Raw genomic sequence first — 27,986 nt, 5'->3', positions numbered from 1 at the left:
CTATCCATGCCATTCCCGGTGCCATCCATGGCATTCCCAGTTTGCCCAGCTCTATCCATGCCATTCCCGGTGCTCTCCATGCCATTCCTGGTCTGCCCAGTGCCATCCATGGCATTCCCAGTTTGCCCAGTGCCATCCATGCCATTCCCGGTGCCCTCCCTGCCATTCCCAGCCCTGCCCCTGCCAGGGGAGGAGGATCCCGCAGGGATGGAGGATCCCGGGCTATAAAAGCTTCTTCCTCCCCTCCGGGAAAGGGACGGGACGGAGCCGGCGGCGGGGAGGGGACAGCGGGGACACGATGGCGGTGCCACCCAGCAGGAGGCTGCGGCGCTGCTTGCTGCTCCTGGCCGTCACCTGGGGCGCCACTTTTGTCCCCTCGCCAGCGCAGGCTTTGCAGAGGTACCCGGAGCTGGTGTGACCCTCCCGGGGCTGTCCCCGCTTTTATTGCCGGGCTCTGCTCAGGAGGGTGAGGGGCTTTGCTGCTTCATCCTCATCCTCCTCCTCTTCTGCTCTTCCTCACTCCTCTTCCTCGAGCACCGGTGGGACTCCACGAGCGCGGGGGTCTTTCCTAACTTAATTTAGGAGCGCTCTGAATCCCAAATAACGGAGTTTGGGGCCGGGCTCGGGGTCTGTGGGTGTCCCCAACGCACCTGGGGGTCCCCAGCCCACCTGGGCGTCCCCACCTTGCGGTGGGAGCAGTGGGGAGCTGCTGCCATCTAGAGCCACCAGGCTGGAGCTCCCGAGGCCGGGAATGCCGCTGGAAGCTGCCGGGGGGATTGGGGGGATCCCCCGGTTCTCCCCAGCTCTGTGCTGCCCCCCAGGATCGCCCTGACGCTGCGGGAGATGGGGGTGAAGGTCTTTCGTAACTTAAACGATTTAGGAGCACTCTGAATCCCAAATAACCGAGTTTGGGGCCGGGATCGGGGACAGGGGGTGTCCCCCACCCTCCTGGGGGTCCCCAACCTGTGGTGGGAACTGTGGGGAGCTGCTGCCATGTGGAGCCGCCGGGCTGGAGCTGGAAGCTGCCGGGGGGATTGAGGGCGATCCCCCGGTGCCCCCCAGCTCTGCCCCCGATATCCTCCCGATCCTGCCCCCCAGGATCGCCCTGCGGAGGATGCCCTCCATCCGCCAGACGCTGCAGGAGATGGGCGTGAAGGTGCGGGACGTGTTCCCGGAGCTGCGCCGGGCCACGCGCGGAGCAGGGGACGGTCCCCCGCAACGGGACAGCTCCCACCCTGCTCACCAACTACCTGGATGTGAGTGTGGCCCTGCCCGATGTCACCGTGATGTCACCCAGCAGCCCAGCTGGGCTCGGTGTGAGCCATGGGGTGCTCCCTGTCCCCCCCAGACCCAATATTTCGGCGAGATCAGCATCGGGACCCCCGCGCAGACCTTCAAGGTGGTTTTTGACACGGGCTCGGCCAACCTGTGGGTGCCATCCTACAAGTGCTCCCCACTCTACAGCGCCTGTGGTGAGTAAGGGGGGAGCATTGCCGGGGCTGGGGGTGACCCCCCAAAATCTCACTGACCCCCCCCAAAACCTCAGTGTCCCCCCAAAACCTCAGTGACCCCCAGTGCTGCTCAGAGTGGGTTATGGGCTCTCGTTTCTGATGCATTTTAACATGAGGGGTCTCTCTGTTGGTGTCCTGGCAGTGAGGTGGGGTGGACCATTATCCACCTCCCCCAGGGGGTTTTGGGGGGACAGAGGTGCTCTGTGCCCCTCTGGGATGTCCCTTCTCCCTGTCCCCAGTGTCCCACAGCCGCTACGACTCGTCCAAGTCGCGCACCTACATCGCCAACGGCACCGGCTTTGCCATCCGCTACGGCACCGGCAGCGTCAAAGGCGTCCTCAGCCAGGACATCGTCATGGTGAGCCCTGGAACCCACAGAGCCCCCAAAATTCACACACCTGGGATCCACAGGACTCCCAAATCCACGCACCTGGGATCCACAGAATCCCCAAAATTCACACACCAGGAGCCCACAGAATCCCCCAAATTCACACAACTGGGATCCACAAAGTCCCCAAAATCCACACACCTAAAATCTGTAGAATCCCCAAAACCCACTGAGCCCCCAAATCCACACACCTGGGATCCATAGAAACCCCAAAATCTGCACACCTGGGATCCACAGAGCCCCCAAATGCATACATTGGAACCCACAGAATCCCCAAATTCCACACACCTGGAATCCACAGAATCCCCAAACTTCACACATCTGGAACAACCCACAGAATCTCTGAATTCCACAAACCTAAAATCCCCAAAATCCACACACTGGATCCCACAGAATCCCCAAAATCCACACACCTGGAAATCACAGAATCCCCCAAAATCCACACACCCAGAGCCGCTGGCTCACCCAGGACACACATGGGGTTTTTTGAGGTATCACCCCTCCCGTCACCCCACAAATTCCCCCCGTGCCCTCCCGCAGGTGTCGGACATCCCGATCATCCAGGTGTTCGCCGAGGCCACGGCGCTGCCCGCCTTCCCCTTCATCTTCGCCCGGTTCGACGGCGTGCTGGGCATGGGCTACCCCAGCCAGGCCATCGATGGCATCACGCCCGTCTTCGACCGCATCCTGGCACAGCAGATCCTCCAGGAGGACGTGTTCTCCGTCTACTACAGCCGGTGGGGCTGAGGGGCACCCCCAAAAGGGGGTTGGGGTTGGGGGCTCACAGGATGGGTTTGTGGGTTGGAGGGATGGGGATGGGGATGGAGTAGGAGGAAGGGAAGGAGTGGAGGAACCTGGAGGAGATGGGGAGGGATGGAATGGAGGATCCTGGAGGAGATGGGGTGGGATGGGATGGGATGGGATGGGATGGGATGGGATGGGATGGGATGGGATGGGATGGGATGGGATGGGATGAGATGGGATGGGATGGGATGGGATGGGATGGGATGGGATGGGATGGGATGGGATGGGATGGGATGGGATGGGACGGGATGGGATGGCATAGAGGATCCTGGAAAAAATGGGGATGGAGGGAGATTGAGGATCCTGGAAAAAATGGGGATGGAGGGAGATTGAGGATCATGAAGGAGATGGACTGGGAGGGTGAGAAGGAATGGAGGATCCTGGAGAAGATGGGGTGGGATGGAATGGAGGATTCCTGGACAAGCTGGGATGGGAAGGAAGGGAGGATCCAGAAGGAGATGGGGAGGGATTGAATGGAGGATTCTGGAGGAAATGGAGTGGGATGGAATGGAGGATCCCTGGGGGAGATGGAATGGGAGGGTGGGAAGGAGATGGAGGATCCTGGAGGAGATGGGAGGGAAGGAATGGAGGATTCTGGAAGAAATGGGATGGGAGGGAGTTGGAGGATCCTGGAGGAGATGGGGAGGGATGGAATGGAGGATCCCTCGGGTCTCTGGGTGTCACCTGTGTCCCCTGGGCTCCCTGGGGACACAGGTGCCTCATGGAGCATCCCTCTCTCTGCAGCACTTCCAAGTAAGAAGACCCAAAGCACGAGCGCCCTCCAGGCCACCCACTGCCAGCCCCCCCTGTCCCTCGGTGTCCCCCGGTGTCCCCTGGTCCCTCTGCCAGCTCCAGGATGTCCTGCCTGGGTTCTGCCCAACCTCAGGGGCCACCACACCCAGCTGGAGCCCGTGTCACCTCACTGTCCCAGCTGCTGACAGGGCCAGCAGAGCCTCGGGGCTGTGGGGTTTTTGGGGAAAGGGGAATCAATTCCCGCCTGGGTGGGATTTTTGGGGAAAGGGGAATCATTCGCTCTGGGCTGGAATTTTTGGGAAATGGGGAATTTCTCTATGACAGAGCTGGGATTTTTTGGGGAAAGGGGAATCACTTCTTGCCAAAACCGGGATTTTTGGGAAAAGGGGAATCGCTGTCTCCAGGCTGGGATTTTGGGAGAAAGGGGAATTGCTCCTGATGGGATGAGATTTTTAGGGAATTGCCCTCTCCAGGTTGGGATTTTTGGGAAAAAGGGAATCACTCCTTGCCAGAAGTGGGATTTTTGGGAAAAGGGGAATTGTTCCTGCTGGGATGAGATTTCTGGGGAAAGGGGAATCGGTCCCTGCCTGGGTGGGATTTTGGGGGGGAAGAGGAATCGCTCCCTCTGGGCTGGGATTTTTGGGAAAAGGGGAATTGCTCCATGCTGGGATGAGATTTTTGGGGAAAAGGGAATCCCTCCCGCTGTGTTTGGCACAGGAACGCTCCCCTGAAGCCCGGCGGGGAAATCATCCTGGGAGGCAGCGACCCAGCCTATTACACCGGCGACTTCCACTACCTGAACGTCAGCAGGAGCGGCTTCTGGCAGATCCGCATGAAGGGGTGAGGGCGGGGAGAGCCCGGCACGGCCCGGGAACCCCAAATCCCGGGATCTGAGGTGGGAAAGGCCTTTGGGATCATCCAACTCAATATTAGCCCAGCACTGGCAGGTTCAGGGTGGGATTTCGGGGATTTCAGGGATGTTTTCCCTCCCCGTTTTTCTCGGGAGGAGGGGGGTGGGCTCCTCCAGCTCCTCCAGGCTCAGCAAGGAGCCAGGAGCAGCTGGGAATGCAGAGGGGGTGGCACCGTGGGCTGAGATTCCACCGGGAGCTGCAGTTGGAAGAGTTTAACCCGTGTCAGTCCTGCGGGAGGAGCTGGAACAATCCCGCTTTGTTTAATCAAAAAAAAAAAAAAAAAAAAAAACCCAAACAAAAATCCCCCAAAAAATCAGCCCTGCAAATGACGGAGCTCAGATCCCACCTTGGAAAAGCTGGGAGAGCAGCACGAGCCTGGCTGGGGTGGGATGTGACGTTCCTGGTGGCGCCAGGGAACACTCGGGATGAGTGTGACACTCCCAGCAGCACCAAGGGTGTCACCAGGGATGCTTGGGTTGGATGTGACACTCGTGGGAGCACCCCTGGTGTCACCACGGGAGATTTGGGGTGGATGTGATATTCCTAGGAGCACCAAGGGTGTCACCAGGGATGTTTGGGTTGGATCTGTCACTCCCAGGGTGTCACCACGGGAGATTTGGGATGGACGTGACATTCCCAGGAGCACCCTTGGTGACACCAGGGGACATTTGGGATGCATGTGACATTCCTGGTGTCACCAGGGAACACTCAGGATGGACATGTCACTCCTGGGAGCACCCTTGGTGTCACCATGGGACATTTGAGTGGGATGTGACATTCCCGGGAGCACACTTGGTGACACCAGGGGACATTTGGGATGGAAGTGACACTTCCAGGAATATCCTTGGTGTCACCAGGGGGCATTTGGGATGGATGTGACACTCCTGAGAGCACACTTAGTGTCACCACAGGAGATTTGGGATGGAAGTGACACTTACAGGAGCACCCTTGGTGACACCAGGGGACACTTGGGATCAAATGACACTCCTGGGAGCACTCTTGGTGACACCAGGGGACATTTGGAATGGAAGTGACACTCCTGGGAGCACCCTGGGTGTCACCATGGGATATTTGGGATGGAAGTGACACTCCTGGGAGCACCCTGGGTGTCACCGTGGGATATTTGGGATGGAAGTGACATTCCTGGTGTCACCAGGGAACACTCAGGATGGACATGTCACTCCTGGGAGCACCCTTGGTGTCACCAGGGGACACTCAGTGCCACCTCTCCCTCTCCAGGGTGTCTGTAGGAGCTGAGATCCTGTTCTGCAGGGAAGGCTGCTCGGTGGCCGTGGACACCGGAGCCTCCTACATCACCGGCCCTGCCGGCCCCGTGTCCGTGCTCATGAAAGCCATCGGGGCCACCGAGGTGGCCGAAGGAGAGGTGAGTGACAGCCACCCCCTCCCCGCGTCCCCATGGCCGCCTGGCCCTGTCCCAGCGCTGTCCCCTCCCCTGCAGTACGTGGTGGACTGCGAGCAGGTGCCTCAGCTGCCCAACATCTCCTTCCACCTGGGAGGGAAGGTCTATGGCCTCAGCGGCCCGGCCTACGTGCTGCGGGTGAGTGTCCAAAATCAGCCCCAAATTGCTGCTCCTAAACCCTCCTGTTGGGTGGAGGTGCCCACCCGAGCCAGGGTGAGCTGTCCCTGCGTCCTTGGGTGCTTTGGGGGGGATTTGGGGTCAGCCAGGGATGGGTTTTGGTGGGATTTGGATACCAGGAAAGGTTTTTCATCCCGGAACAGCAGGAAGGGGTTCACAGTGGGCAAATCCACATTTTCCCGGTGTTCGGAAAATTCCATGGTCCCCCGAGCAAGGAGCACCGTGGCCGAGCAGGGGGTGACGCTGGGACTGTCCCCCTGTCCCCTCCATCACCTCTGCAGCAACCCCAGCACCTCTGGGTGCCATTGCCAAACCCAAAGCACCGCAGGGAGGTCACCCCCAGGCACAGGTGGGATTTTGGGGGATTTTTGGGGCTGGCTGTGCAGTGAAGGAGCTGGTCCCGATGATCCTCGTTCAGGATATTCCATGATCCCCAAACAAGGAGCACCAAGCAGGGGGTGTGGAACTGGGATACGGTGACACCAAAACCCTCCCCCTGTCCCCTCCATCACCCCTGCAGCAATCCCAGCCCTTCTGGGGGGCTTTGCCAAACCCAGAGGAGCACAGGGAGGTCACCCCCAGGCACAGGGTGGGATTTTTGGGGATTTTTGGGGCTGGCTGTGCAGTGAAGGAGCCGTTCCCGATGATCCTCGTTCAGGAAATTCCATGATCCCCGAGCAAGGAGCACCGTGGCCGAGCAGGGGGTGTGCAGATGGGGCATGGTGACACTGGGACCCTGCCCCTGTCCCCTCCATCACCCCTGCAGCAACCCCAGCACTTCTGGGTGCCATTGCCAAACCCAAAGCACCGCAGGGAGGTCACCCCCAGGCACAGGTGGGATTTTGGGGGATTTTTGGGGCTGGCTGTGCAGTGAAGGAGCTGGTCCCGATGATCCTCGTTCAGGATATTCCATGATCCCCAAACAAGGAGCACCAAGCAGGGGGTGTGGAACTGGGATACGGTGACACCAAAACCCTCCCCCTGTCCCCTCCATCACCCCTGCAGCAATCCCAGCACTTCTGGGGGGCTTTGCCAAACCCAGAGGAGCACAGGGAGGTCACTCCCAGGCACAGGGTGGGATTTTTGGGGCTGGATGTGCAGGGGAAGGAACCGGCCCCGACGATCCTCGTTAGGACATTCCGTGATCCCCAAGGAAGGAGCACCATGGGGTGACACCGGGACTGTCCCCCTGTCCCCTCCATCACCCCGCGGGTCTCCTTCCTGCAGCAATCCCAGTACGGTGAGGACGTCTGCGTGGTGGCTTTCTCTGGGCTGGACATCCCCCCTCCGGCCGGTCCCCTCTGGATTTTGGGCGCCACCTTCATCGGTCACTACTACACCAAATTCGACCGGCGCCACAACCGCATCGGCTTCGCCACCGCCCGCTGAGGGCCGGGGGGCCGGGCTGGGGGCGCAGAACCAGCCTGGAGGATGCGGGAAGCAGTGAAAGAACAGCTCCCTTCCAGCTCTGCCACCTCCTCTCCAAATCTCGCTGTTCCCGCTCCCAAACCCCCGCGGCATTCCCGGGAGCCGAGCCTGGAGCGGGGCTGTGAATCCCAGCCGGATCCTCCGGGCGCTTTTAGGGCGATATTCGACGGCAGGAGCAGCGCACAGCACGGGGATTTGCTGCTGGTGCGGCTGAGGGACCTCTGGGACTGTTTGTGTTGTTCCTAAATCGGGGGCGATAATCGGTGTTTAAGGATGGTTTCAGCCGGTGTCAGCCCTGCCTTTCTCCGTGAGTTTGATATTAAACAATTTAAAGCACCAGGAGGATGAGAGGAGGGCTGGTCTTGCAGAGACGGGGGGGGGGGGTCAGATATTTATATTTAGGGAATATAAATGCCACAAATGTCCCTGTGCCACCTCTTCATTTGTGTCCCTGCCACCCCATAAGGGTGCAACGCCCTCCCCAGCTCCTGCGGCCAAACCAAGGGCTCTGCAAAGCTCCTCCTACAGCTGGGGTGGTGACAGGAGCTCTGGTGTCCCCCTGGGGACAGGGACAGAGCTGTGCCACAGCTACCCTTCAAAGAGGGGACAGTTCCTGCGGGTCTGTGTGACACAGGATGGTGGCTCCCATCCCAGGGTCTGTTTTCATGAAAAATCAGAGGTTTTTCTCCGCCCTGGGCGTGGAGATGCCCCTGGAGGTGCCCCTTGTGCCAGCTGGCCTGGAGGGAGGGACAAGGCCCTCTCCCAGCTGGGGGGACGTTCCCAGTTCCAGATCCCCATGCCAGGGGAACACGGGCTGGCCTCCAGTTTGACCAGTTGAGGTGGCTGGGAGTGGGAAAGCTGCTCCTGGAGTGAATCAGGATCTCACCATGGAGGTGGCAGGAGCTCCTCACCCTCGGAGCTGCAGAGCTGAGGAATTCCTAGTGCCGAGGAACCCCAGAGCTGACAATTCCCAGCACCAATAAATTCCCAGAGCTGACAATTCCAGCACTTGTGAACCCCAGACCTGACAATTTCAGTGCCGAGGAACCCCAGAGCTGACAATTCCCAGCACCGATAAATTCCCAGAGCTGACAATTCCAGCGCTGCCAAATTCCCAGAGCTGCCAAATCTCCTCTCAGCCTCAGGGATATTTGGGAAGGGGATCCAGTGGCTGCTGAGTGACCCTTCCAGCACCTCCCCCTAAGCTCCCAGCCCTTTATCCACCCCTCCCAGCCCAGATCCTCATCCCCTGGTAGCTCCAGAGCGAGAGGATGAGCCTGGGGCGGATGTTTGTCCTTCTCTGCAGCCTCTCCGTGCTGGGATGCACAACCCAGGAGCTCCGGGGATGGGAAAATTCCAGTTCAGGGCTCCGGGGATGGGAAAATGCCGGCTCCTTTGGGTGGGATGTGATTTTTCTTCTGTCATCTCCAGCGCCGGAGTGGTGGCATTGGCTCTTTGGGGCCGTGGGGTGGAGGGAAGGGATGAATTTCTGCTCTCATCCAGCTTTTCCTGAGCCGCCCAGGAGCCGGGAAACAGCGGCAGGGAGGGATGGAACCATCAGAAAAGAGGGAATCTGCTGAGGTCAGGGCATCACATCCTTCTGAGATGCTTGGCGAGAGTCCCCCCCTTCCTACAGGAGGGAAATCCCGCTTGGAAATATCCCTAACCTGAAAAACCCACCTGGAAACATCCCTAACCTGGAAAAACCCACCTGGAAATATCCCTAACCTGGAAAAACCCACCTGGAAATATCCCTAACCTGGAAATATCCCAACCTGGAAAAACCCACCTGGAAATATCCCAACCTGAAAATCCCACCTGGAAATATCCCAACCTCCTCTGCCCGGCTCTCCACAGTCTGGAGAAGACTCGAGTGGGTACAAAAGGTGCCTTCAGCCCCCGATACGGCTTCTGCCACATCCCTCAGCTGGAAAAGGCCCAGCCCGGCCTAAACCGGGATGGTTTTGGCTGAGCCGGTTCTGTTCCAACTCCGCGCACTCGTTTCAAGCAGCGAGAGTTAAAATCCGCCCAAGCCGCTGCCGGGCCCCTTAAACCGGGTTATTAACACCTCTAATCGCTGCTCCGGGGGTAATTTCCCGCTGGATGCTGCGGCCCTGCCTGCGGGGCTCCGCTGGCCCGGATTAGATCGTTCCGGCCGAGCAATTAGGCCGTGCTCAGCCCGGCAAAGCGCGGCATTAATTATGCCCGTCCCATTAACACTGACAGGGCTGGCGCTATTTATGGCAACACGGGAAAATGCCCGGCGGGGTTTTTGTCCCTCATCTGCCTTAAATTTTTTTTTTCTCCAGGTCTCCAGGGTGAGCTGGACTGGTTTCAGGCACGGCCAGCTGGAGGGGGACACTCTGCGGGGCCGCTGTTATTTCCTCCCGTAATGAAGCCGCGTCCGGCAGCTGCGGGGGCTCTGCCAGCGGGAAAATCCCGCTCTGTCCTCACCCCCAAAACCTCTTCCCACTCCAGCTGTGAATCCCTACGGAAACCAGCGAGAGGAGGGTGCAATGGGAGAGGTTATCCCGAGCAGAGCCTGCGGGCTGGAGCGCATCCCGTGCGTGGCTCCTCATCCTTTGTCACCCCAAAGGAGGGAGGGGGGCAGCGCGGAGCCCCCCGGGATGGCGGAGGGGTTCAGCTGATGGATGGGGTGCATTGGGGTGCCGGTGCCGGTGCCGGTGCGGATCCTCTGGGGCGGCTTTGGGAATGGATGGGGGAGGCACCGGCAGCAGGTGCGGAGGGGGGGGTCTCGGTGCGGGGCGGCTGCCGGGGGTGGCTGAGAGGCTCTGGGAATGGGTGGGGGAGGCACCGACAGCAGCTGCGGCACAGCTGGGGCCTGCTCCTGGTTCCGGTACCGGCCGGGCGCGTCCTGGTCCTGATTCCGGTACCGGCCGGGCGGGGCTCCCAAGACGCCGTGGATGTGATGCCCCATCCCGGTGCGGATCCTCTGCCCGGGATGCGGTCCCGGTCGGGCGCTGGGGTCGCGGTGCGGGTGGGATGCCGGTCCGCTGATACCGGTGAGGGCGGGGCGCGGGTCCCGGTGCGGGTCCGCTAATGCCGGTGCGGATCGGGTGCGGGTGCGGCGCCCGGGTCTCGGCGTGCGGGGGGTGCGGGTCCCGCCCTGCCAGGGATGCCGGTCCCGGCCGGATGCGACTCTCCGCCCGCGGTCCCGGTAGGATGCGGATCCCCTGCCCCCGGTGCCGGTAGGGTGCGGATCCCTGCCCCCGGTGCCGGTAGGATGCGGATCCCTGCCCCCGGTGCCGGTAGGATGCGGGTCCCTGCCCCCGGTACCGGTGCCGGTAGGATGCGGATTCCCCGGTGCCGGTAGGATGCGGGTCCCTGTCCCCGGTGCCGGTAGGATGCGGGTCCCTGTCCCCGGTACCGGTAGGATGCAGGTCCCTGCCCCCGGTACCGGTAGGATGCGGATTCCCCGGTGCCGGTAGGATGCGGATTCCCCGGTGCCGGTAGGACGCAGGTCCCTGCCCCCGGTGCCGGTAGGATGCGGATCCCCCGGTGCCGGTGGCGGTGCGGGCGCTGCCGGGGAGGCGGGCGGGAGGCGGGCCGGTGACTCATGGCTTCCCACCGGCGGCGGCTCCTCCCCGCGGCCGCCGGCCCCGCGCAGCCCCCGGCACATGGGCCGCGGCTCCGGCAGCGCGGAGCTGGCCATGGCCGCACCGCCCGCCCGCTGCCCCGACTGCCCGCGGCCGGAGCGGGGGGGGCGGCGGCGCGACCCCCGCCGTGCCACACCTCGCCATTGCTGTGGACGAGGGGGACGTGCTGCCCGGGGCGCTGCGGATCGTGCGGCGCCTCAGACCCGCCTGGGACCCGGCCACGGTGAAGACCAAGGTACGGCGGGGACCCAGAGCCGGCACACCGAGAACCGGCGGCCGCTTTCACCGGGGATCGCTCGGTGGGGCTGCGGAGCCCGGCTGGGGGGCGGCTGTGGGGTTATAGGGTCTGTCTGAGCGCGGTGCTCATCCCAAAGGGGAGTGCGGGCAGCTCCAGGGGGGCTGTGGGGCTCAGCCTGGGCGCTATGGAGTCTGTTCTAGGGGGGCTGTGGGGCTCAGCCTGGGCGCTATGGGGTCTGTCCTAGGGGGGCTGTGGGGCTCAGCCTGGGCGCTATGGGTCTGTTCTCAGGGGGGTTGTGCGGCTCAGCCTGGGGGTTACAGGGGCACTGTGGGGTTTAACCCGGGGGGCTCCCGGATCTGTTCGAGGGGGAATGTGGGCTCACCCAAGGGGTTTTCTCTTGGGTGCTGTGGGGTTCACCATGGGGGGCTGTAGGACCTGCCCCAGAGGATGTGACACCCCGTACCCCCACCCCTGAGTCTCCCCTCTGCGCCCAGAGAATAACCGGGGGTTCATCTGCTGTGCAAAGGCACGACACCCCCATCGCACCCCCCCCCTCCACGAGGTTTAGGGACCCCCTGGGTTGTCACCGAGCGGTGTCTGTGGCTGCAAAAGTGTCCCCAAGCCGCGCCCGGGAGCTGCTCTTGTTTGGGATATTTGTTGGTTCCCACATTTCCCGGGCTGCGTGGGCTGAGCCCCGCTTCGGGTGGGAGCTGGACACCAGTCCGGGACAGGGCTCGGCTGTGCGGGGCTGCCAGGGCTGTGCTGGGAGAGCTGGGCTGGCGTGGGAATCGCTGGGGTGACACAGGCTGGTGGCGCCGGTGCCCTCGGCTGTGCCCTGGCGCTGGGCACCGGAGCGTGCAGGGGCTGGCACTGCGTGCCCTTAAACCTCTGCACGTGAGGCAGCGTCCCCTCGGAAGGCGCACGCTTCCCGTCATTAAAAATGTATTAATAGCCAAGTGTAATGAAATACAAGAAGCTGCAGGAAAAGCCGTCTGAAAGGGCAGATGGCAGCGGGCAGGAAGCTGGGAGTTGGAGTTTGCCGGGGCAGGAAATGTCTCGCTCTGCTCGCAGAGCTCCGTGGTTGTGGAGGGACCCCGGCGCTGCGGTACCCAGGCTCCGCAGGGGTCAGTGTTCCACACCAGCTCGGGTGTGCGGGAGTGTTTTTAATTAAAAAAAAAGAAAGAAAAACACTCAGGAGTTGAGGGAAAACCCTCCCGTTGCGTTTCCCTCCTCCCGCGTTTCCCCTCACTCGGGATGGGATGGAGCGGGCCGGGGGCCTCAGCTGGTTCCCATTAGCGATCCCATTCCCGGTGCCCTGGAGCGCTGCCCCGTTCCCAGCACCTCGCAGGGCTGTACCAGGCTGTGCCGGTGGCTCGGGAAAATCTCCCGGGGCTCAGGAAGGCGGCAGGAAGGATCTGGGAGCTCGGGCTGCCCTGCTGTGAGCTCCTGGTTGTGCTCGCTTCCCAGAGCTCCTGCTCCTCATCCCTGAGGAGTGTCCGTGAGGCTGAGTCGGGCCCCACGCTCCCAGGGAAGCACAAACTCCTCTGTCCATCCATGGATTCCATTCATCCATCCATGGATTCTATCCATCATCCATCTATCCACCATCCATCCATCCATGGATTCCATCCTTCCATCCATGGATTCCATCCCTCCATCCATCCCTTCATCCATTTATGGATTCCATCCATCCATCCATCCATGGATTCTGTCCATGGATTCCATCCATCCCTCCATCCATGGATTCCATCCATGAATTCCATCCATCCATCCATCCATCCATCCATCCATCCATCCATCCCTCCATCCATCCATGAATTCCATCCCTCCATCCATCCCTTCATCCATTTATGGATTCCATCCATCCATCCATCCATGGATTCTGTCCATGGATTCCATCCATCCCTCCATCCATGGATTCCATCCATGAATTCCATCCATCCATCCATCCATCCATCCATCCCTCCATCCATCCATGAATTCCATCCCTCCATCCATCCCTTAATCCATCCATCCATCCATCCATCCATGAATTCCATCCATCCATCCATCCATCATCCATCCATCCATCCATGAATTCCATCCATCCATCCATCCCTCCGTCCGTTCCTCATCCATCCATCCATCCATCCATCCATCCATGGATTCCATTCATCCATCCACGGATTCTATCCATCATCCATCTATCCACCATCCATCCATCCATGGATTCCATCCTTCCATCCATGGATTCCATCCCTCCATCCATCCCTTCATCCATTTATGGATTCCATCCATCCCTCCATCCATGGATTCCATCCATGAATTCCATCCATCCATCCATCCATCCATCCATCCATCCATCCATCCATCCATCCATCCCTCCATGAATTCCATCCCTCCATCCATCCCTTAATCCATCATCCATCCATCCATCCATGAATTCCATCCATCCATCCATCATCCATCCATCCATCCATGAATTCCATCCATCCATCCATCCATCCCTCCGTCCGTTCCTCATCCATCCATCCATCCATCCATCCATCCATCCATCCATCCATCCGTCCGTCCGTCCGTCCGTCCATCCATCCCTTAACCAGAGATAACAGCGGCAGCACCGCGGAGCCAAAGCTGTGCGAGGTTGCCCTGCAGGGTTGGATGTTTTTAGCCCAGATTTGCCCACAAGCTGCCCTGCTGGTGGCCAGCCCGGGCTGGGGGAGCTGAGGGAGCAGCACGGGGATGTTTTGGGAATGCTGAGGGATTCTCCTGGCAGGTGCAGCACCAGCAGTCGGATTTTGCTGCCTCACCCCAGCGCTTTGGCACAGCACTCGCTTTGCGTTTAATCCCTGCAAAGTTCACGGAGTGTCACTCCTCCCCTCTGTCCCTGCTGCCACCCGGCTGCAGGAGGGAAGGATTTGGGGTGGCTGCAGCCTGGATCCACAGGGAACAGCACCCAGACAGCCACTGCCACCCTTGGGAGCCACCCCCAAACCCAGCGAGTCCCTGCAGGTCACCCAGAGCCACGTGGCATCTCCAGAGTCTGTGGCCTGGAATCCAGGGGGGATAAGGCTCAATAATCCCATTAAAGCTGCTGGAAAGGGCTGCCCGAGCTGTGGGGCAGCAAAACAAAGCAGCGCTGAGGATTTCACTCCGTGTGGAGCCGCTCACCTGCGGCTGACCCACATGTGGCCCGTGGTGACACCTGCACGGACAGGATGTGACACCTCTGCTGCCTGAATTTCCAACCTCTGGGGCCTGGCAGGACAAGAGGAGGAAAGAGCTGAGCCCCAGGGTGAACCCAGATTATCAGCTCGGGGAAAAGCAGCTTGAGAAGGCTCTGCTGCAGCTGAGGGGCAGCAACCCTGAGGATGGGGCAGCAACCTCGCCCCGCTCACCCCAAATCCAGCTGTGGAATGGGGGTGTCAGCCCTGTCTGGCTTGGAGGGTTCTCATTCCAGTGCCTGGAGTCTCCCCTGGGAGGCTGCTGGGGAGCCCTATATATAGGAACCCTATAGGGGAGCGTGGGTTGCTGAGTGGGATGTCTAAAATTATCCGTCCCATCCCTGAGCTGCACGGCTGCCGGAGCAGGAGCCCTAAACCCCCTCCTGCTCCAGCTCCTCCATCCCACAGGAGTGAGGGAATCGTTCCCATGGGGAGCCACAGCACCCCAGAGTGCCCACTTTGGAGCTGGGACTTTGGGGGGCAATGGGACAGGGGTTTCTTGTGGGGTGACAGAGCCCCAATAATCCTCTCAGTGCCCCAGAGGTGCTGAAATATCAGTGGGATGAGGGAATCATTTCTAGGGGAGGCACGGAGTGCCCAGCTTGGAGCTGAACATCCCACGGTGTGGGGGACAATGGGGCAAGGAATTCCTGTGGGGTGGCAGAGCCCTAAACCCCCTCAGTGCCCCGGAAATGCCCAAAGTCCCAGCAGGATGAGGGAATCGTTCCCATGGGGAGCCACAGCACCCCAGAGTGCCCAGTTTGGAGCTGGCACTCTGGGGGGCAATGGGACAGGGGTTTCTTGTGGGGTGACAGAGCCCCAATAATCCTCTCAGTGCCCCAGAGGTGCTGAAATCCCCAGTGGGATGAGGGAATCATTTCTAGGGGAGGCACGGAGTGCCCAGCTTGGAGCTGAACATCCCACGGTGTGGGGGGCAGTGGGGCAGGGAATTTCTGTGGGGTGACAAAGCCCTAAACCCCCTCAGTGCCCTGGAAGTGCCCAAAATCCCAGCAGGATGAGGGAATCGTTCCCAGGGGGAGCTGGCACAGGGACAATGGGACAGGGAACTCCTGTGGGGTGAAACATCCCCAAACCCTCTCAGTGCCCTGGAAGTGCCCAGAATCCCAGCGGGCTGAGGGAATCATTCCCAGGGGAATCTCTGGAGCTGGCACAGGGACAATGGGACAGGGAATTCCTGTGGGGTGACAGAGCCCTAAGCTCCCTCAATGCCCTGGAAGTGCCCAAAATCCCAGTGGGATGAGGGAATCATTCCCAGGGGGAGCTACAGCACCCTGGAGTGCCCAGCATGGAGCTGGCATGGGGAACAATGGGGGTGATTCCCCATGGAGTGACAGGTCCCTAAATCCCCTCAGTGCCTCAGAGATGCCCAAAATCCCAGCGGGATGAAGGAATCATTCCCAGGGGAATCTCTGGAGCTGGCACAGGGACAATGGCACAGGGATTTCCTGTGGGGTGAAACATCCCCAAACCCCCTCAGTGCCCTGGAAGTGCCCAAAATCCCAGCGGGATCAGGGAATCGCTCCCATGGGGACCTGGAGCACCCCGGAGTTCCCAGCTTGGAGCTGACATGGGGGTGATTTCCTATGGGGTGACACGTCCCTAAATCCCCTCGGTGCCCCAAAGGTTCCCAAAATCTTGGCAGTATGAAGGAATTCTGCCCAGGCAGAGCCGCAGCACCCCAAAACTGGCACAAGGACAATAAGACAGGGGTTTCTTGTGGGGTGACAGAGCCCCAAACCCCCTCAGTGCCCTGGGAGTGCCCAAAGTCCCAGTGGGATGAAGGAATCATTCCCATGGGGACCTGCAGCACCCCAGAATGCCCAGTTTGGAGCTGGCACGGGGGACAATGGGGGTGATTTCCCATGGAGTGACAGGTCCCTAAATCCCCTCAGTGCCTCAGAGATGCCCAAAATCCCAGCGGGATGAAGGAATCCTGTCCAGGGGGAGCCGCAGCACCCCAAAACTGGCATGGAGAAAACGGAACAGGGGTTTTCTGTAGGGTGACAGGTCCCTAAATCCCCTCGGGTGCCCCGGAGGTGCCCAAAATCCCGGCGGGATGGGGCTCGGAGCCCGGCTCGGAGCGGCAGCAGCCCCGGCATGTGCGCGGGCAGGCGGCCAAGGCGCAGCTCGGGGAGAACAAAACTCCCTTTCCATCTGCGAGGAGCCATCAGCGCGGTGACACGAGATGTCCCCAGCAGCGACATCCCCGCCTATCAGCGCCCCGGCCCGCGGGGAGGGCCGGAGGAGGGCACGGGGGGTGGTGTTTGCCCTGGCCTTGTTTTCAGCCTCGTTGGGTGGTTTATTTATTTATTAGGTGGGTTTTGTGGTGTTTTTTTTTTTAATTTCGTGCCAATTGACGCTGATTTTTCTCCTCCCCCGCGGGGAGACGTTCCCGGGGCTGCTCCCGTGCCAAGCGTGCTGGTGGCACATCTGGCCTGAGCTGTTCCTGAGATATCCCCGAGCCGTTCCAGGTGAAAAATGACAGGATTTTCACCCAAACCACCACCTCTGCCTGCAGACCTGTTCCTGAGCTGTTCCTGAGCTGTTCTAAGTGAAATTAGCAGGATTTTTACCCAAACCACCACCTCTGCATTCAGAGCTGTTTCTGAGATATCCCTGAGCTGTTCCAGGTGAAATTAGCAGGATTTTCACCCAAACCACCACCTCTCCATGCAGACCTGTTCCTGAGCTGTTCTAGGTGAAATTAGCAAGATTTTCATCCAAACCACCCCTTCTGCCTGCAGAGCTGTTCCTGAGATATCCCTGAGCTGTTCTAGGTGAAATTAGCAGGATTTCCACCCAAACCACCCGTTCTGCCTGCAGAGGTGTTCCTGAGATGTTCCAGGTGAAAAATAACAGAATTTTTACCCAAACTGCCACCTCTGCCTGCAGAGCTCTTCCTGAGCTGTTCCTGAGCTGTTCCAGGTGAAAAATAACAGGATTTCCACCCAAACCACCCCTTCTGCACGCAGAGGTGTTCCTGAGATATCCCTGAGCTGTTCTAGGTGAAAAATGACAGGATTTTCACCCAAACCACCCCTTCTGCATGCAGAGGTGTTCCTGAGATATCCCTGAGCTGTTCTAGGTGAAAAATGACAGGATTTTCACCCAAACCACCCCTTCTGCATGCAGAGGTGTTCCTGAGATATCCCTGAGCTGTTCTAGGTGAAAAATGACAGCATTTCCACCCAAACCACCCCTTCTGCATGCAGAGGTGTTGCCGAGCCATTCCAGGTGAAAAATAAGAGAATTTTCACCTTCTACCAGCAGAACCCTGAGCCTCAGCCCTCCCAAACTCATCTCACTCCCCCAGGAGCTTTCCTGGCCGTTCTGCCTCGCTCCTTTTCCTCATTTTTGCCATTTCCACGAGGTTTTCCCACCGGGTGGGAAGCACGGGGTTCCCCTATTCCCAGCCTCACCCAGGTGTCGCCCCTGGCTGTGTCTGTCCCCACGCAGCTCTTCACTGACGGCATCACCAACAAGCTGGTGGCCTGCTACACGGACGAGGGCATGGGGGACGCGCTGCTGGTGCGGGTGTACGGCAGGAAAACCGAGCTGCTGGTGGACAGGGAGACGGAGCTGAGGAACTTCCAGGTGCTCCGAGCCCACGGATGCGCCCCCGACCTCTACTGCGCCTTCCAGAACGGGCTCTGCTACCAATTCCTGCCGGGAATCGCGCTGGGACCGGACCATGTGAGGGATCCTCACGTCTTCAGGTGGGTGGGACATCCTGGGAGGATCTGGGGGTTCTCCCTCATTTTTTTTCCCCAATTTTCTGGGGGTTTGTTCTGTGTTTGCAGCTCTGCCCTGGCTGCCATGGGTGGGGGGCACTGGTGTGCCCAGTCCTGGGGTAAATGGGGGTCGCGGGGTGAATGGGTGGAACTGCAGACAGAGGTGTCAAAATTACCAAATTTCTGATTTTTATCAGGTTTTGGTGAAGCCAAAAACCTGATTCCAACTTTCCTGGGAAGCTGGAATTATGGTTTCCTGGGAATCTGGAATTTAGGTTCTCTGGGAAGCTGGAATTAAAGTTTGCTGGGAAGTTGGAATTAAGGTTTCCTGGGAAATTGGAATCAAATTTTCCCGGGAAGTTGGAATTAAAGTTTCCTGGGAAGTTGGAATCAAGTTTTTCTGGGAAACTGGAATTAAGGTTCTCTGGGAATCTGGAATTAAAGTTTCCTGGGAATCTGGAATTAAGGTTTCCTATGAAGTTGGAATTAAAGTTTCCTGGGAAACTGTAATTTAGGTTCTCTGGGAAGCTGGAATTAAGGTTTCTTGGGAATTTGGAATCAAAGTTTCCTGGAAAGTTGGAATTCAGGTTTCCTGGGAAACTGTAATTAAAATTTTCTAGGAAGCTGTAATTAAGGTTTCCTAGGAAGCTGGAATTAAAGTTTCCCGGGAAGCTGGAATTAAAATTTCCCGAGAAGCTGGAATTAAGGTTTCCTGGGAAGTTGGAATTAAGGTTTCCCAGAAATCTGGAATTAAGGCTTCCTGGGAAGATGGAATTAAAGTTTCCTGGGAATTTAGAATTCCTCAGGAAGCAGAGTTTAGGGCTGAATTTACCCTGAAAATGACAACTCTGAAATGCTCCAGAGGCTGATCCCTGACATGGAACGAGGGCTCACCTGTGCCAACCCTGCGTTTTAAGCAGGATTTTCAGGGAACCCCCTAAAGGCACCCCCAGATCTCTTCAGGGGATTTTGCAGGGGGCATTTTGAGGATTTGGGGTCACCCCTCACCCTTCCCCTGTGCCCCATGCCAGGCTGGTGGCGCGGGAGATGGCCCGAGTCCACGCCATCCACGCCAACGGGAGCCTCCCCAGGCCCATCCTGTGGCAGAAGCTGCACAAATACCTCAGCCTGGTGAAGACAGAGCTCGGCCCAAAGGTATCCAACGCCAGGTAAAGGCAGAGGGATCCCACAGAGCCAGGCTCTGCCTCGGGCACCCCTTGCCCACCCTCTGGGGCCGAGGTTCCCAGGTAAAGCCTCTGTGGGGATTTAGGGCTGGATTTGGGGTTGGATTCCTCTCACAGCCGCTGGAGCAGCTCCAACCCCTTCTTGCTGCTGGTTTGGGTGGGATTTGAGCTTTTTTGGAGCTCTGGATGTGTCTGTGCAAGATCCAGATGGACACACAGCCTCCCATTGCTGGAACAATCCTCCTCCTCCTCCCTGGAGAACAAACCCAAGTTCAATCCCTGCTGAGCTGCCAATTAACTCTAAAAATTAAACCGCACAATTCCCACTTCCAGCCACCCCATCCCGCTTTTTGGGGCGGCTGTTTTGGCCGGGCAGGTGAGAATTGGGGTGTCTGGGAAGGATTTGGGCAGCCCCAAGAGGAGCAGGAGGTGAACGAACCCTGGGCAGGGCAATGATTAACCCGCGTCAGGAACCAGCCGGGCTTTTCTCAGCACCCGCCGGGCCACGGGCAGACTTTACCCACCCTGCGCCTTCCTCGAGGCCAATTGGGCAATCATTAACGAGCTCTCTTCTTGGAACCTCTCCTGAGGTTACCAGAGTCCAAAACAACCCCGGGTGATCGGGGAGCCAGCGCTGGGTGGGTTTGGGGAGTGGGCGTGGGGGTTTTGGGGATAAGGGATGCGCTGAGGATGAGGTGGGGTGGGTGGCTGGGTGCCAAACCTGGTCCCCTCCCCAAAAACGGCCTGGTTAGCGCCTCTCTGTGTCATTAGTGGGGTCGTTTGTAAGGCAAGAGAGGGAAATTCTGCCTCTGAGCCCCCAGGGAAGCAGTGGAAGTCAGGCTGGGAAAATTTTCCTGCTGTGACCCCAGGGAGGTGCTGGAAGTTGGGGAAATTCTGCTCCTGAGCCCCAAGGGAAGCTTTGGAAGTCAAGGAAGAGCAATTCTGCCTCTGAGCCCCAAGGAAACTCTGAAATTTGGGGAAATTCTGCCCCTGAGCCGTCAGGGAAATGCTGGAAGTCAGAGAAACTCAATTCTGCCCCTGAGCCCCAAGGGAAGTGCTGGAAGTTGGGGAAATTCTGGAAGTGGGGAAATTCTGCCCTTGAGCCTCCAGGGAAGCTCTGGAAACTGGGGAAACGCCACCCCTGAGCCCCAGAGTGGCTTCCCCAAGAGCAGCAGCGATGCCACCCTGTTCCTTTTGTCCCCTTCCCCGAGAGCATCAGCGACGCCACTCTGACCCTTTTGTCCCCCACGAGAGCATCAGCGATGCCACCCTGACCCTTTTGTCCCCCATGAGAGCAGCAGCGATGCCACCCTGTCCCTTTTGTCCCCTTCCCCAAGAGCATCAGCGATGCCACCCTGTCCCTTTTGTCCCCTTCCCCGAGAGCATCAGCGATGCCACCCTGTCCCTTGTGTCCCCCCAAGAGCAGCAGCGATGTCACCCTGTCCCTTTTGTCCCCCATGAGAGCAGCAGCAATGCCACCCTGTCCCTTTTGTCCCCCACGAGAGCATCAGCAATGCCACCCTGACCCTTTTGTCCCCCATGAGAGCAGCAGCAATGCCACCCTGTCCCTTTTGTCCCCCATGAGAGCAGCAGCAATGCCACCCTGACCCTTTTGTCCCCCATGAGAGCATCAGCGATGCCACCCTGTCCCTTTTGTCCCCTTCCCCGAGAACATCAGCGATGCCACCCTGTCCCTTTTGTCCCCCATGAGAGCAGCAGCGATGCCACCCTGTCCCTTTTGTCCCCCATGAGAGCAGCAGCGATGCCACCCTGTCCCTTTTGTCCCCCACGAGAGCATCAGCAATGCCACCCTGACCCTTTTGTCCCCTTCCCCAAGAGCATCAGCGATGCCACCCTGTCCCTTTTGTCCCCTTCCCCGAGAGCATCAGCGATGCCACCCTGTCCCTTGTGTCCCCCCAAGAGCAGCAGCGATGTCACCCTGTCCCTTTTGTCCCCCATGAGAGCATCAGCGATGCCACCCTGTCCCTTTTGTCCCCCATGAGAGCATCAGCGATGCCACCCTGTCCCTTTTGTCCCCTTCCCCAAGAGCATCAACGATGCCACCCTGTCCCTTTTGTCCCCCATGAGAGCAGCAGCAATGCCACCCTGTCCCTTTTGTCCCCCACGAGAGCAGCAGCAATGCCACCCTGACCCTTTTGTCCCCCATGAGAGCAGCAGCAATGCCACCCTGTCCCTTTTGTCCCCCACGAGAGCATCAGCAATGCCACCCTGTCCCTTTTGTCCCCCCAAGAGCAGCAGCGATGCCACCCTGTCCCTTGTGTCCCTTTTGTCCCCTCGGGCAGCCTCCCGCGGGACGTGCCCAGCCCCGAGGCGCTGGAGCAGGAGCTGGCCTGGATGGAGCAGACGCTGTCGCAGCTCGGGTCCCCCGTGGTGCTGTGCCACAACGACCTCCTGTGCAAGAACATCATCCTAGACAGGACACGAGGTCGGTGCCCCTCGGGGGTGTCACTGGGGGTGTCCCTCGGGGGTGTCACTGGGGCTGTCACTGGGGCTGTCACTGTCAGCAGTCACAGAATGATCCTATCCAGGTGCTTTTATTGAAGAGCTCTGGGTGTCAGGGGTACAGACCCAAATCTGACTCTGACACGGGTTCAAGATGAACACATTTTTATACCCTTATCATTATGTAACTACATATTAATTATTAAATTTATATCGTTCGATTGTATACATTGATTTCATCCAGGCAAGGATTTTTGTAACTTCCATCAAACCCCCCCAAACATCGTTTCTCACGATTCTTGTTACAATTAAACAATAATTATATCTAATTACCAATCAATCCTTGAATTTAACTATAATTATATCTAAATACCAATCAACCATTGCATTTAACAATCAGATAATTTCTCATATTTATATGATAAATATGACCAATATTATAATATTTATAAATATAATGAGCATAAATATAATAAATTTATAAATATGACAACATAATATAAATATATTTGTATTCATTTTAATATGATGTTATAATATTTATAAATATTATAATAAATATAAATATAATAACTTTATAAATATGACAATATAATGAAAACATAATATAAATATATTTGTATTTATTTTAATATGATGTTATAATATTTATAAATATTATAATAAACATAACTATAATAACTTTATAAATATGATAACATAATGAAAATATACTATAAATATATTCATATTTATTTAAATATGTTGTTATAATATCTAATATCATAATAGATATAAATAGAATAAATTTATAAATATGATAATGTAATGAAAATATAATATAAATGTATTTATATTTTTAAATATTATGTTGTAATATCTATAAATATTATAATATATAAATATAATACATTTATAAATGTGATGATATAATAAAATATAATGAAAATATGGATATGATTATATTATATTTATAAATATAATAATACATATATTATCATATTTATAATGTATAATTTATCATATCATATAATCATTTCATTTATCATTTTAATTAAATTATTACATGGGTGCAGTTTCACACGATCCAGTAAAACCCAACATTTTCCCCAGGGCCTACCAGGCCCAACCTTTCTTTCCAACTCCCCTGAATATCCCAGGGGATATTGATGATGATGACTTTGGAACCATTTTATCCCCGTGCTGCCACCCCCTCTGTCCCCAGCGCTGACCGTTTTTGTCCCCGCAGAGCGCGTGCGCTTCATCGACTACGAGTACACAGGGTACAACTACCAGGCCTTCGACATCGGCAACCACTTCAACGAGTTCGCAGGTGGGGAGCGCCTGGGGGCCCCCAAAGTCCCCCCATCCCCGGCCCAGGGTGTCCCCATTGCTGGGATGGACAGGGAGTTATCCCCAGTGCCGTACTGGGAAATGGGGTGTCCCTGTCACTGGAGGTGGAGAAGCGAGTTTAATTCCCAGTCCCATACTGGGAAATGGGGCGTTCCTATTACTGGTAATTCCATGTCCCATACTGGGAAATTGAGTGTTCCTATTACTGGGAAATGGGGAGTTCCTGTTATTGGGATGGACGAGAGAGTTTTATCCCAGTCTCAGGATGGGAAATGGGGTCTCTTCATCCCTGGGGAACACCTGGGGGCCTCCAAAGTCCCCCCATCCTCGGCTCGGGTTGTCCCCATTTCTGGGATGGACAGGGAGTTATCCCCAGTGCCATACTGGGAAATGGGGTGGTCCTGTCACTGGGAATTCCATGTCCCGTACTGGGAAATGGGGTGTTACTATTTACTGGGAATTCCATGTCCCATACTGGGAAATTGAGTGTTCCTATTACTGGGAATTCCATCTCCCATATTGGGAAATGGGGGGTCCCCAGCCCTGGGATGGACAGGGAGTTGTCCCCAGTGCCATACTGGGAAATGGGGTGTCCCTGTCACTGAGAATTCCGTGTCCCATACTGGGAAATTGGTCATTCCTATTACTGGGAATTCCCAGTCCCATACTGGGAGATGGGGTGTCCCCTTTTACTGGGAATTCCATGTCCCATACTGGGAAATGGAGTGTCCCTGTTACTGGAATGGAGGAGGGAGTTATTCCCAGTCCCATACTGGGAAATGGGGTGTCCCTGTTACTGGGAATTCCATGTCTCATACTGGGAAATGGGGTGTCCCTGTTACCGGGGGTGGAGAAGGGAGTTTTATTCCCAGTCCCATACTGGGAAATGGGGTGCCCCATCCCTGGGATGGACAGGGAGTTATCCCCAGTTCCATACTGGGAAATGGGGTGTACCTGTTACTGGGAATTCCCAGTCCCATATTGGGAAATGGGATGTCCCCATTACTAGGATGGAGGAGAGAGTTTTATCTCAGTCTTGGGGTGGGAAATGGGGTCTCCCCATCGCTGGGGATGGAGGAGGGAGCCACACCCCAAATCCTTCAGCAGGAAATGGGGCTGCCCATGGTCACAGCGGGGTCTCTGCTGCTCTTGGGCACCCGAATGCCCCTGGGGTGCCAATCCTGGCTCCTCACCCCAAGGGCCAGCAGCTGATCCTGGGTTTGTGCCTGGCTGGGCTTGTGCTCTCCTCGCTTTACCATGGAGACCCCAATCCCTCCCTGTCCCCCCGTGTCCCCCCCGTGTCCCCCCAGGTGTGAAGGAGGTGGATTATGGCCTCTACCCCAGCAGGGAGACGCAGCTGCAGTGGCTGCACTCCTACCTGCAGGCCTACAAGGAGCTCACCCAGGGCCACCCAGGTGACAGCCAGGTGTCCCAGGAGGAGCTGGAGACCCTCTACGTGCAAGTGAACAAGTTCTCCTTGGTGAGTGAGGAGGAGGAAGGAGCCATCCTCCTTGTGTGAAAACACAACCCAGGGGATTTGGGAGTGAGGGAGTTCTCCTCTGCTCTTGTCCTTCTGGCTGGTGCCAGCTTGAGGGCTTGGGGACATGGGGGACAGGCTGTGTCAAAGGGCCTGGCGGTGCCTCAGGGACACCGAGCCCCTGGGCAAGGTCACGGGGTGTGTTGAGGACAGCTGTGCCCAACAGGGTGGCCTTGGGCAGCCCTTCAGAGGGGTCAGGCACGGCTGGAGTGAGGAAATCCTCTTTGCTGACTGCCAGGGGCGGTTCCAGCCGATTTTCTGGAAATTTCGGGTGAAATATTCTCTGTTTTCCCAGGAGGGCAGCACAGGGGTGGCATCCCATGTTCAGCACCCTCCCTCTGCCATCTCTCGTTCCAGCTCCAGCCAGGAGCAGCCTCTGGAGCCACAAAAACCCCATGTGGGTCCATGTCCTGTCCCTGTCACAGCCCTGGGGATTGGGGCACAGCTGTTTCTGTCCCCGTGGCTGTCCCCTGACCCTTGCTCTGTCCCTTGCAGGCGTCCCATTTCTTCTGGGCCTGCTGGGGGCTGATCCAGGATAAATATTCCACCATAGACTTTAATTTCTTACGGTGAGTGTGCACGGGCTGCCCCCAGGGAAATGGGCGGAGAGGGAAGAGCCCGGGGAGGGTCCTGGGGAGGATCCCTGGGGAGGATCTTGGCAATTCCTGGGGAGAATCCTGGCGATCCCTGGGGAGGATCCTGGGGAAGATCCCAGGGAAGATCCTGGTGGTCCCTGGGGAGGATCCCAGGGAGAATCCTGTCTTTTCCTGGGGAGGATCTCGTCTGTCCCTGGGGAGTTTCCTGGGGAAGATCCCGATGGTGTCTGGGGAGGATCCTTGGGAGAATCCCAGTGGTCCCTGGGGAGGATCCTGGGGAAGATCCTGGTAATCCCTGTGGAGGATCCCAGGGAGGATCCTGGCAGTCCCCAGGGAGGATCCTAGTGGTCCCTGGGGAAGATCCCAAGGAGGATCCCAGGGAGGATCCTGGTAATCCATGGGAAGGATCCCAGACAAGATCCTGGTAATCCTTGGGGAGGATCCTGGGGAAGATCCCAATGGTGTCTGAGGAGGATCCTTGGGAGGATCCCAGTGGTCCCTGGGGAAAATCTTGGGGAGGATCCTAGACAAGATCCTGGTAATCCCTGGGGAGGATCCCAGGGAAGATCCCAAGGATCCTGGGGAGGATCCCAGTAGTCCTTGGGGAGGATCCCAGGGAAGATCCTGGCAGTCTCTGGGGAGGATTCTGGTGGTCTCTGGGGAAGATCCCAGTGAGGATCTCAGGGAAGATCCTGGTATTCTCTGGGGAGGATCCTGGGGAAGATCCCAAGGATCCTGGAGGTCCCTGGGGAGGATCCTGGGGAAGATCCTGATGGTGCCTGGGGAAGATCCTGGCCATCCCAGAACACACAAGTGTCTCATAGCCACCCCTCCTCTCTCTCTCTTTGCAGATATGCAAAGTTGAGGTTCAAACAGTACTTCAAGATGAAGCCGGTGGTCACAGCCCTGCAGCTCCCCAAGTAGGGGCACCCCGAGCTCTCCTGTCCTGGCCGTGCCCTCGCGCCCCCTTCACCCCTTTGCCCAGGGGGACACGAGGAGCCCTGCCCGGCCACCCCCGTGCCAGGAGAGCCTGGCCACCCCCAAGAGTGGACCACGAGATGCTGGAGAGGACCAGGGCCCTGGCGAGGCCCCAGCCCATGCCAGGACGCCTCACCACCGCCTTAACGCCGAGCCCCGCTCGGCCCCGGTGCCCGGCAGGTCCGTGCCCGCTGGCACTGCTGCTGCTGCTGCTGCCTGGCACTGCCCCTTCCCCTGCTCTGGCCCTGAGGGGGACACGGGGTCACCCCAGAGCTGCCCCACTTTGGTCACTTTGGCTGTCCCCTCCTGCCCTGATGGGTGCCACCCCCAAAGCAGCGCTGTCCCAGGTCCCTGCTGGCCCCAGGGACAGGACCTTTGTCCCTTTGGGGTGGCAGCTGCTGGCAAAGGGGCAGTACCAGCCGTGAGGCCCTGGCACCAGTGGGGTGCTGCTGGTGGGCACTGGGTGTCCCCACAGCTGCCCCTGCCTGTCCCCACTGTCCCCTTGGCTTGGTGGCTTCCCCTCTACCCTCATCTCTGCCTTCAGGGTCTTCTGGGGACATCCAGGAGGGTCTGTCCTGCCTGTCCCCACCCATCCAGCTCCTGGCAGCAATCAGGGCCCTATGCCACCCCTGGCTGTGGGGACAAGGTGACTGTCCCTTCTCTGGGCACAGGGATGTCCCCCAGGGCCCTATGCCACCCCTGGCTGTGGGGACAAGGTGACTGTCCCTTCTCTGGGCACAGGGATGTCCCCCAGGGCCCTATGCCACCCCTGGCTGTGGGGACAAGGTGACTGTCCCTTCTCTGGGCACAGGGATGTCCCCCAGGGCCCTATGCCACCCCTGGCTGTGGGGACAAGGTGACTGTCCCTTCTCTGGGCACAGGGATGTCCCCCAGATGGCCCCAGGGCTGCTGGCACATCCGTGTTTGTTTCAGTGGTAGCTGCAATTTGGGGCTGGTGGATCTGGGGGCTCTGGGGGTGCTCCGGTCCCTTCTGTACCCCGAGATGTCCCCATCCAACCCAGGCCCCCCACTCTCTGCTCCAAAAAAGTCACTTTTATTGTGCCAAGGGCCAGGGGAAGGAACGATTGTAAACAGGGATGTGAAATATACAGGTTAAGTTACTCGTCGTCTTATTAACAAAATAAAGCTCTATCTATATTTACAATCTTTTAAAAAACAGAACAAAACAAAACGACAAAATAAAAAGAAAAAGAAATGGAAGAGAGACACAGGAAGAGCTGCAGCTGTGGGGAGGGGACACATCAACTTCCAGTCCCTCTGCAGCACAGCCTGGCCCAGCTCTGGAGCTGGGACCCCTCCCCATCCCCGGGGACCCCTCCCCATCCCCGGGGACCCCTTTCCATCCCCAGGGAGCCCTGTCCCTCCCCAGGGAGTTGGGAATAAATAAAGCACTGACAAAGGGCAGGGGAGCTGGGAGGGGCTGGCTGGGCAGGGCAGGGGCTGGCGGGATGTCCCCTGGGATAAAAGATGTCCCCACAACAGTGTCACTGTGGCAGTGTCCCCACGGCAGTGTCCCCAACACTGGAATGCTGGTGCTGCTGAGATTCGCATCCCCAGCCCGGCTTGGGGACAAGGGGACAGAGGGACAAGGGGACAGAGGCTGGTGCTCGCTTTGTGCAGCTTCGAGCCCAGGTGGCCACGGTGTCCCCAGCACAGTGACAATCCCTGCGGTG

General features: G+C 57.9%; 3 protein-coding genes across 3 annotated transcripts; 2 read left to right on the top strand and 1 right to left on the bottom strand.

Annotated features, from left to right (window-relative positions):
* The first annotated feature begins 298 nt into the window (after nt 1-298).
* Nucleotides 299-7,542, top strand: REN (renin). The gene is given in 11 exon segments (XM_059488008.1): nt 299-399; nt 1,099-1,210; nt 1,212-1,256; nt 1,349-1,472; nt 1,751-1,869; nt 2,440-2,636; nt 3,448-3,456; nt 4,174-4,296; nt 5,607-5,751; nt 5,827-5,925; nt 7,192-7,542. Coding segments are annotated over 11 exon segments (1,236 nt in total). The 3' UTR covers nt 7,354-7,542.
* A 2,425-nt stretch (nt 7,543-9,967) lies between these two features.
* LOC132083166 (MAGE-like protein 2) lies at nt 9,968-11,032 on the bottom strand. Its single transcript, XM_059487732.1, has one exon. The coding sequence runs from the start codon at nt 11,030-11,032 to the stop codon at nt 9,968-9,970; it is 1,065 nt and encodes a 354-aa protein (XP_059343715.1).
* Nucleotides 11,031-27,513, top strand: ETNK2 (ethanolamine kinase 2). The gene is given in 10 exon segments (XM_059487937.1): nt 11,031-11,095; nt 11,097-11,244; nt 17,928-18,187; nt 19,234-19,371; nt 21,690-21,832; nt 23,078-23,161; nt 24,492-24,661; nt 25,214-25,287; nt 26,166-26,938; nt 27,149-27,513. Coding segments are annotated over 9 exon segments (1,155 nt in total). The 3' UTR covers nt 26,239-26,938; nt 27,149-27,513.
* Nucleotides 27,514-27,986: the final 473 nt, after the last annotated feature.

The sequence above is a fragment of the Ammospiza nelsoni genome, chromosome 23 (assembly GCF_027579445.1).
Source record: "Ammospiza nelsoni isolate bAmmNel1 chromosome 23, bAmmNel1.pri, whole genome shotgun sequence".
NCBI lineage: Eukaryota > Metazoa > Chordata > Aves > Passeriformes > Passerellidae > Ammospiza > Ammospiza nelsoni.
This window is presented reverse-complemented; position numbering and strand designations above follow the sequence as displayed.